Source organism: Diabrotica undecimpunctata, chromosome 9 (genome assembly GCF_040954645.1).
Source record: "Diabrotica undecimpunctata isolate CICGRU chromosome 9, icDiaUnde3, whole genome shotgun sequence".
In the NCBI taxonomy this organism is placed as follows: Eukaryota; Metazoa; Arthropoda; class Insecta; order Coleoptera; family Chrysomelidae; genus Diabrotica; species Diabrotica undecimpunctata.
This window is the reverse complement of record NC_092811.1, coordinates 60,717,046-60,727,912: the sequence shown is the minus strand read 5'-3', so window position 1 is coordinate 60,727,912 and position 10,867 is coordinate 60,717,046. Positions and strand designations below refer to the sequence as shown.

General features: G+C 34.8%; 1 protein-coding gene across 1 annotated transcript; it reads left to right on the top strand.

Annotated features, from left to right (window-relative positions):
* The first annotated feature begins 596 nt into the window (after window positions 1–596).
* On the top strand, window positions 597–1,794 carry LOC140450920 (uncharacterized). The gene is made up of 2 exons (XM_072544602.1): window positions 597–1,398; window positions 1,547–1,794. The coding sequence occupies exons 1-2, from the start codon at window positions 597–599 to the stop codon at window positions 1,792–1,794; spliced, it is 1,050 nt and encodes a 349-aa protein (XP_072400703.1).
* The last annotated feature ends 9,073 nt before the right edge of the window (window positions 1,795–10,867 follow it).

Sequence of the window (10,867 nt, the reverse complement as noted above, 5' to 3'; positions counted from 1 at the left end):
ATATATATATATATATATATATATATATATATATATATATATATATATATATATATATATATATATATATATATATGATAGATCGTATAGTTAATTTTTAGATTTTAACTGGAGATCTTAGAGGATTTTCACAACCCACGGTTTCGAGAAGCAATGTTAAAAACTCTCCTTTACTTGCTCAGCTATTACCCACATATATAAAATTTCCTGAAGGTCTCGAAAACCAGAGAAAGAACTGTTAGAATATCCAACATAAAAAGTGGATGTTGTCCTATAGTTGTTGTTCTATATGAAGTGACATTGTTGACAGTTCAATGAGTAATGTCAAAAATAGGTCATAAACTACGGTCAGTCAAGTTTTGTATTGTTCTGTATGTAAGAAGGAATAAAGTCTAGTTGTTGATAGCCAGACGTTTATTGGTGCATATATCCTAAAGTACATATTTCCTTGTCTCTTGATGTCTTCAAACTAGAAGGAGGACTTCACCTAACTTAAATTATAACAGGTTTTGGGCCCAGTCCACGTGTTGAACTGTGAACAGGTTAGGTTCGTACTTCATCCAGTTTTGTTTGTTGTTATTGTCGGTGAATAAAATATGGCGACCAGCAATAACGATTATAAAATTCAAGTTGACAAACTCGAGGGTCCTGAAGACTGGGCAAAGTGGAAATGGCACGTTTCGATGTTATTACGTTCGTATGCACTTGAAGACATTGTAAACGGTATGTGTAAGTGTCCTGAGGTTAGTGAAGATTCAACTTCAGCGGAAATACAGAAGCATCAGCAGTGGTTAAAAGACAATGCGAAAGCGGCAAGTTTGTTAGCAGGTACGTTAGGAACAACTGTTGCCGAGCTCGTGTTGACATGTACTCACGCTAGTGAAATATGGGACAAATTGCGTGCGAGATTTCAACGTAGCAATACGCAACGGTTAAACATGTTAATTGAAGCCTTTTTTAGAGTACAACGTGATGAAAAAGAAGATATTAGTACACATGTTGCGAAGTTGCTGAAACTGTTTGTAGATTTAAATGATGAACTGCAGAAGAATGATGAAAATGTTTTATCCGAAAGAATGTTAAATGGTCGGATCTTATCAACTGTGGGTAAGGACTTTGATAATTTCAAAGATTTGTGGGACACGATACCATCAAAGAATCAAACTTTGAATTTACTGATTGAGAAATTGTGTACCATTGAATTACGTGACCAAAGTACTGTAGAATCTTTTGCGTTTGTTGCACGCAATAGCCCGACAGAAAAATACAATCAGAACCAAAGTATTAAGTCAAAGAAAAATGTACATCGTGCAAAAGAAAAATTTCCATGTCATAAATGCAAGAAATTAGGCCATTGGGCGAAAGAGTGTTCGTTGAAAAAATCAGCTGAGAATTTAGGTAAGAATAAAAGTAATGATACTGCCTTTTTGTCTGTTGTTTTAACAATTGAGTTCTAACAATTGTATTGAAGCTGGAAAATAGTATTGTGACAGTGGAGCCACAAATCATATCACTACAGATAAGCAATATTTCTCATCCTATACAGAATTTGCTGAACCAGAAAGTATATCACTTGGTAAGAAGGATGTATGTATGTTAGCCCATGGACAAGGAACAGAGAAAATTCAAACGCATCTGAATAATAAATGGAAAGGTGCTGACTTGAAGAATGTTTTTTATGTTCCTGAAGCAAGTGCTCATTTGTTTTCTGTGAAAGCTGCTGCACAAAGGGGTTTTATTACAGTACTTGATGAAAAAGGTTTAAATATATATGATAAAAACGTGAATCTGTAATGACTGGGTACTTCAGTAATGGCCTGTATGCACTTGATATACGTGTTATGAAACCGACAAATCCCGTTCAAGTAAACTTAGCAGAGTCAACAGATATGTTGCCAGTGTACCATGAAAGATTTGGTCATCAGCATAAGCAACATGTAAAGAAGGTATTGAAGAAAATTAATATAGACATTGATAGGTGCAAAGAAAGCTTTTGCGATGGATGTGCAATTGGAAAAATGCATAGATTGCCATTCAAATCTAGGATCAATCGACCATAAGTCACTGGTGAGCAGATCCATGCAGATGTGAATGGGCCCATGTCTATAGAATCACTGGGAAAAGCACGTTATTACGTATGTTTTAAAGATGACTTTAGTAAGTTTTGGAAAGTTTTCTTTATGAAACACAAAAGTGAGGTATGTACTTTCTTAGAACAATTTTTAAATGAAGCTAGTACAAATGGCCATGTAGTAAAGCAACTGAGATACGATGGAGGGAGAGAGTTTGACAATAGAAAGGTATCTGAACTTCTTGCGAAGAGAGGTATGGAGCATTGTATCACTCCACCCTATACACCTCAGCAGAATGGTGTTGCTGAAAGGGAAAACCGCACCATTGTAGGGTGCGCACGTTCCATGTTAAACACATGTAAGTTGTCCAAACAATTGTGGGCAGAAGCATGCAATACTGCAGTGTACATTCTGAATCGCACAGGAAAATCATCAATTCAAAGTAAAAGTCCCTATGAATTGTGTTATGGAAAGCCAATTGGAAGTTTGAAACATTTAAGAATATTTGGCACTGACTGTTATGTTCACGGTAACAAGAATCTTCGCAGTAAATTTGATGACAAGGCGATACATGGTTATTTAGTTGTTTATTTGAATGACAGGGGTGGTTTTAGGATATGGATTCCATCTGAAGGACGAATCGTATCGAGCCACGACGTACGATTTAAACCTGAGGTTATATGCAATTTGCGAATTGTTGAAGCCAAATCAGTGAACCAACATCAGTCGGAATGTTTTAGTGTAAATGAAAACTCCGAAGAAGTAAAAAGTGGTATCGGTGAAATTGTGGAATCTGAGAATATAAAAAGTGTAGAAGAAAGTGCGAGTGAAAATCAAGAAGTGAATAGTAGTAGCTAACAATGATATTCAATTAAAATATATGTCAACGAATGAAATGGTGGCTGATACGTTGAATAAGTCGTTAAATTCAAAGAAATTGCAGTTAATCTGTCAGAATTTGAATTTAAAATAATGTTTTTTGCTAAGGTTTTTCATGTTGAGGGAGAGTGTTAGAATATCCAAATAAAAAGTGGATGTTGTCCTATAGTTGTTCTATATGAAGTGACATTGTTAACAGTTCAATGCGTAATGTCATAAATAGGTCATAAACTACTGTCAGTCAAGTTTTGTATTGTTCTGTATGTAAGAAGGAATAAAGTATAATTGTTGATGGCCAGACGTTTATTGGTGCATATTTCCTAAAGTAAATATTTCCTTGTCTCTTGATGTCTTCAAACTAGAAGGAGTAATAGTAATATTGTCACTAATATCTTATGAATAATTATTACTGGATAATTACATAAAGAAGGTATTACAAAACATTTCTAGAACCAAATAGCAGATCAATATAATGACCTTGAAACAATACTACATGCTCTTTGACACGGCATTGCGCCAACGAGGCTAACAGAACTCAGTCGCAATAAATCGGTTGTGGTCGTAGACCTACGTATCGTCTGCCCCCGTTGATTTATGGTGTTGAAATATTTTAGTTGTTTGGCAGCATTAGAACAGTTAACGTATGTAAAAAATGTCGTTTACGCGACGTGATTCATTGTGCCCTGTGTTTGGTGTACCACAACCATTTAAGAACAATGTGTTGCCGACCTACGCGGATATTATTAAATGCTACTTATATCGTCGACAAGAAATTGTTGTACAACAAAGTAAACAAAGACCTAGTTTCGCTGATGATGTCTGTTCCCGTTTAATAGAAGACTTGAAAAACTTGTGACAGAAAAGTTCCATTTGTGTCGTATCAGACCAACAAATATTACATAAAATTCGAGAATACCACGGTAAATATCGTAACATAATGAAACGGCTAAAAAAGGACGGTAAACTTAATAATTCAAAACAGGTTGTTTTATTTAGAGAATTGGCCGAGAAGAAACTCTTTGATATATCTTTATGCAAATGTAAAGACTTTTTAAGCTGTTCTTGTACAATAAAAGTGCCTGTACTTGAACGTGAATTTCTAACCTACCAAAGAACTTTGCGTAAAATGGTAATCGATAGAGTTGATCAAAAAACTACAAAAGTACTCGAAAAGAGATGGAAGCGTACAAGTAAAACCGAGGAAAGGAGAATCAGGCATGATGAATATTATGCTAAATACAAAGAATCTTTAATTGGCAGAGCATACCAGTCAGTGTCATCTAATCTAGAAGAAGAGACTTCAAACAACAGTTCATCAGAAGAAAATATCATTAAATTAGAAAACAGGGTCGATACTCCTTCAACTTCTCAGATGAGAATAAAACTACCAAGTGTAGCACAGGCATGTGACAGAACGGGTGTTTCAGATAGGACGGTAGCAATTCTTGCTAGTGCAGCGTTAAAAGATATAGGAATAATTACTACAGAAGATTCATCAAAAATTGTCGACCGCAGCAAAATTCGTAGAGAAAGGGCAAAAGCTCGATTTGAGCTCAAGAGAAAAGATAAAGAAGACGGTTCTGAATTGGTATATGGAATATATTTTGATGGAAGAAAAGACCAAACGTTAGTTCAAACTAGTGAAGAAGGAAGTTTGTCCAAAAAAACGAAGTTTGAGGAGCATATCGTCTGTTGACAAGAAAAAGTCACTAAGTGCTGCCACAAACTATTTGAGAAAATTGGACTTAAACACTTTTTATTTGACTAAAATTTCATTTTTGTTTTGATTGTTATGAAACTTGAAAGTTTTGACGTAAATATGCCTAATTATAATACCAAGGTAATAATTTACCTCTGTTGTTGATATTTATGAAGTTTTTGGAGTTTTAGTACTTAATGATTTTTTTCTGCAAGTAAATTGGCTAAAACCTTAAATAAAACAATTAATGAACTGGATTGCGATTTTATTATAGTGAAATTTTATAACAAAAATTGACTAAAAAACTGAATAAATAAACAAATTCTTCTTTTGTAATAAAAAATGAATAAAAAATTGAATAAATGAAGTCATTCATCTTCAGAGTCACTATGATTAGGTTCCGGTAAACGATCTGAGCCGGTTGTTTCAACTGAAGGTAAGTTTGTATACCAGGCAGCTACTTCTTCTGGTATGTGTCCTGATGTGACCAATTTTAAAAGATCAGATTTTTTTTTACTTGAAATCGGTAAAAGTTGCTGATATGCAGATTTCAGTTGAACTGGTAACTGTTTAGGTCGACCTCGTCCAGAGATATTTACTTTTTTATAGTCACTTGAATGGTCATATCTGTAAAAGAATGCTTCGGGATTTTCCTTCTCAAACTTCAAGCATTTGATGTTCAACCATGAAACTGTTTCCCCATTCTCATCTTTATTTCTGTTTTTAATAAGTTTTGAGGATAACTTTTGCAGGTTGAAAAAGTCTGTATATTTAAGGATATGCACCTCATATTTACCTTTCTTTTTATTTTTTGGGTTGAAGGAACGAGCAGATTTAAATATTTTCTCGCCCAATCGTTCATAGTAAAGGCATTCTCATATTTTTTTGCAGACTCTATTGCTGAATGCATTGAGTCGCATTCCATATGAGAATGCCCTGACTCCAAAAATTTGATTTCAATTATCTTTAGGTTTGGAATAATTTGTACAGCATACAACATCATCGCAGCAACATTTTGGTTTCTATTTTGCCCTCCGCATGTATCACAAAAGAGAGAAACATGATTAACTACGGAAGGGAGTGATTGTAAAAACTTGAACAAAATTGACCCTATTTCATTACTCCCCCGTTTCCCATTCAGCTCATTCCAGGTGAAGCAATGTACTTTCTCCCCATAACCAACATAAATAGTGAGGTTGTATACACAAATTTTTCTGGAATAATAAAACACAGAAACACCAGAGGAAGGTAATTGCAGGACACTTTGGAGGTCAAAGGAACACATAGTAAAGGTAGGGTCGTTTTTACAGCGTATCTTATCGTTGTCTTTTGCTTCGTTACACTGATTCTTTCTCATTAAATGAAAAGTATATTGAGCATCCAGTTCACGTTTTTCAGTAGGCCAAGCTTGTTTATATTTGGAGCATGTTGAACAAAGATCCTTTTTTGGTTTGAAGAAAGAGTAATTATAACTGTTGCAAAATATTCTACGATAAGTTTTTTCACTGACTGGATTATCCAAGTTATTTTTTTACAAAAATCATTCTTGTATAGGTTATACATTTTATAGATTGACAACCTGCTATCTAAGTAGAGTTTTTTGGTTAATTTACGGACATAGTGTGACTCCATTGCTGGAAATTGTTCAATGTGTTTTTTTACCATAGCAATTTGATTCTCGGTACTTTTGTTTGCAGGAGCTTTTTTGCCTCTTTTGTCTATTCCCACAAAACACCCAACAGCACTTTGATTTGTAATAGCGGTGTTAACAGGGCCATTTGAAATACAAAGTGTTTTCTCAAAAAATTTTACACACACCCTGTATCTACCTCGATCATTTTCCAAAAAGTAAAATTTTGAGATACTTCGAGCGTTGCTGTTTTCTGCTACTTTTCTGCGTTTAGGTTCCAGTCGTGTTACGTATTTTAAAATAAAGTCTTTTTGCCTAAGAAAATTACCCAGTCCCCAATAAGTTTTACAAATAGTTTCTCTCTCTTGTTGCGTAAAATTGGAAGTGCATTTAAACCTACAAGTACTGCAATCAACTTGCTTAGGAAACTTTGCAGGGCATTTTTTTTTTTGGTTTTTATACGGGAGACACTTAGCTCTATATAACAAATCTGTGCAAATCTTAGCATATGCTGATGATATCAATATTGTTGGGAGAACGGAAAACGCAGCACGAGAGGCGTACGTAGCATTAAAGGAAGCGGCTACAAAAATGGGTTTAATAATAAACACCAATAAAACAAAATACATGAAAATAGGTACGCAACCACAAACACTACGGCCACTTGTTATAGAAAATGACGTCATCGAAGCAGTTAACGAATTTGTATACCTGGGAACGCTCGTCAATACTGAAAATGACACTACCGCAGAGATAAACCGCAGAATTTGCACGGCTAATAGATGCTATTTTGGGCTTAATCTCCTTTTTAAATCTACAGTTATATCAAGAAATACAAAAGTAAAACTCTACAAAACAATAATACGCCCAGTCCTAACATATGGTTCAGAAACCTGGACTTTAACAAAAAGCAATGAGAACATGTTAGGATGTTTCGAACGAAAAATACTAAGGCGCATCTATGGAGCGGTAAATGAAAATGGTGTCTGGAGAAGACGATACAACTTCGAACTCTATAGGATATACCAGGAACCAGATATCGTAAAACACATAAAGATAGGACGTCTGAGGTGGGTAGGCCATGTAATGCGGATGGAGCAAATCGACCCAGCTAGAAAAACGCTCCTTGATAGACCTATTGGTCAAAGAAGAAGAGGAAGACCCAGAACAAGATTCCTAGATAACATCGATGAAGACATGAGAAATATGGAAATACGTGCTTGGCGGAGGAAGGCGATGGATAGGGACGACTGGAGAAAAATTCTTGGGGAGGCTAGGACCCACACAGGGTTGTAAAGCCAAAATGATGATGATGACACTTAGCTCGCTTTTCTTTCGTAATATTAACTTTCCAGTTTTTTGGTTCGTTGGTTCTATACCTTGTCAACTTTTTGCCTTTCGTTTCTGGGATTTCATAATCTGAGAAATCAATAATATCAGACCAGTTCTCCTCTTGAAATATTGGATCTTTATCAGAATCTCCAGAAGAGTCAGCTTCACTATCTGTTTCACAATCATAGTCCACAAGGCGGTTGCGTTTCACCTGAAACGAATTAAACATGAGATGGTTTCTCCATTAGTTTAAGCAAATATTTTACTGAACTAAAGCAAAAAAAATATTTTACTGAACTTCGTTATTTTTTTATCTTAACGATTTTTATATAACATACATAAATAAATAAAGCGTAAGTACTTTTCGTAGTCACAACTAAATTAAATGATCAACATTCAAATATGCCTTCAGAAAAATATTTTGTTACAAAGACATACATATTGCGTGGCATAAACCTATAAAAGAAGAAAGAAAACACAGATTCTACTATTTTAGCAACCTTTCTGAGCATACGCACAACAGTTATATTGCATCAAAATATTTATTTAAGCCGGTTCTGGACTTGAATCAAAAGGAAAACAATAATTATTATTGTATCACTCACCTTATGTGGCTGTTTTGTTTCAAGAAAATCACCTGTTGCATTCAGTACTGGCCGATCAACGGACTGTTGTACACTTTCGTTATTCTGGAAATAATATTATTTAAAATACAATAATTCACCAGCCAACATAACCTCAAAAACTTACTACGATTTGCATGTTTTCTTCAGATTCTTTTCTACGGTAAACTATTTCTAACATTCTCCGGCTCCTTGACGACATTTTAAATATTACTTCTAGTAATATTTCACAAACAATAACAAAAATCCCTAAAAAACTGTGTTTCTATCTTGCAATCGATTTTATGTTAACTCATTAACTGTCATGCGATGCCGCAAATGACTTTACTAAAATGCTGTCAGCTTAACCTCACTAAGTGTTCAACTGACTTTTGCCTGCCGTAAATAGAAAAGAAAAAATCACTTAATAAATTTTAGATGTATATAACTCTGTTATTGGTAGATTATTGTAGTTAGTGAGCTTTTCCAGCAAAACATACAAGAAAATAAAAGTAGTTAGTGAGAAAAGCTGTGTTTAGCTAATTTGTGTACTTAATGACTTTTTCTTGTCAACAGACGATATAGTCCTAGTTTCAGAACCAAGATCCAAATATATTGGTCATTTGACTTTTGCATCTGGCAATTCGCAAAGTATAAAGAAGAGCATTCTAGAATTTTTGGAGCATAATTTTCACGTTTCAAATTTGCAGGCTATAGGTTGTGATGGTACAGCAGTAAATACTGGTAATAAGAATGGAATTATTAGACAGCTTGAGCTTTCGCTGAATCGATCCCTACAATGGTTTGTTTGCCTATTGCACGCAAACGAACTACCTTTAAGACATTTGCTGCAACATTTGGACGGAAAAACAACTGGTCCAAAAGGATTTCGTGGCGAGATAGGAAAGCAATTAGAAAAATGTGAAACCTTACAACCTACAAATTGTAAAAGGATAGAAATTACTTTGCCTGAAATTAGTACTGATCAACTTAGCAACCGACCAACAATACCTATATGAAATTTGTAATGCCATTTCAAAAGGTAACATCTCTTTGAAGTTGTCGAAAAGGAACCCCGGGAAAATGGCTCATTCCAGATGGCTTACGACCGGATTTTACGATTATATGTCTCCACAGCGAAACCATCACAAAATCTAACTATTCTAACAGAATATGTCATGAAAGTATATGCCACCACATGGTTTGCAATCAAAATGCAACCATCATGTCGACACGGGAGCAAGCATCTATCTGGTATGATTGAAAAATCAAGATTTTTACCAGGAGATTTGAGAAAGATCATAGACCCAGTAATTCAAAGAAATGGCTATTTCGGTCATCCTGAAAATGTATAATTGGCTATGTCGGCTGATAGTCGCAAAACAGTGAGAGAATTAGGCCTTAGAAGATTATTGAAGTGTAGGAAAACAGCAAATCAACAAGAAATTCGGGAATTCAAATTGCCATCTTTAAATTTTTATGCTGAAGACTACATCGATACGATTGACTGGCAGTCGACAACAATAACAAAACCTCCCCTGACAAAATGTATTTCCAATGAAGAACTAGAAGAAATGATTTTAGATGTTCCAGCTGAAATTGAAATTCTAAAATATCCATGCCACACGCAAGCAGTGGAAAGGTGCATCAAATTAGTAACAGAAGCTTCAGTTGCTGTATGTGGAAATACAGCAAGGGATGGATTTATAAGGGAACGAATTGCTTCTAGAGCTAGTTTGCCAGTATTCGAGACAAAAAGTCAATATCTTCAAGTTTTTAATGAAAATTAATCACAAAAGTACAAATAAGGGTGGGAGTGCGGTGGAACTCGATATGCAGCTACCTCCACGCGGTGAGTTCTGGGTTATTTCCATCAAAAATTACGAATTTTTTATGGAAATAAGCGATGAGCTGCATCACGGCATTAAAAAATATTTATCTTTATTTTTTTTTAATTTCATGGTTAAATGGGCAGTAGAGGATGGCAATATTTTAGGTCACTTATTTTTTCTAGAATAGACCATTATATTAGGCAACTTTTCCACATATAGGTCAATTGATTTAGGGATATTCTTTTTTCGAGCCAGTTTTCACTCAACACTAGTGTATAGACTGTACCCACATACCAATAAAAAGTCCTGGAGGGAATATGGTCGAGGTATATAGAAACAGGAAAAGATATTTTTCAATAAACGTCCAAGTAGTGGGTGGACCCAATTTAAAAATTTTCGATGTTGTAGCTCGTTAGCCTGGAAGAGAAATGATTCGATGATTTTCAATAATAAATAGTTCAGTGAAACACCGTTTCGAGAATGGCAGTTTAACAGGATTTCTTCTTGAAAATAGTGGCTATGCTTGTTTACCGTATTCAATGACGCCTCTTTTAAATACTGGAATTGAACAAGAAGTAAGATATAACAGATCTCATATTAGAACGAGAAATACCGTTGAGAGATTGTTTGGATTGTGGAAAAAAAGATTTTGTTGTTTGAGTCGGGGTTTAAATAATAAATTGGAAAGAGTTCCAGAAATAATTGTGGCATATGCAGTTTTTCATAATATTGTAATCAAAGTGAACGATGTAAATGATGAACAAGAAAATGTGGAAGAAGAACTAGATGATAATGAACCTCACATACGTAAGAAAAAGACT

Bases quoted from the DNA above. Each gene is read 5' to 3' on its own strand.
- LOC140450920 (XM_072544602.1), top strand. From the start codon at position 597: ATGGCGACCAGCAATAACGATTATAAAATTCAAGTTGACAAACTCGAG. The intron at 1,399-1,546 runs GTAAGAATAAAA...CATCCTATACAG, and splicing joins AAAATCAGCTGAGAATTTAG to AATTTGCTGAACCAGAAAGT.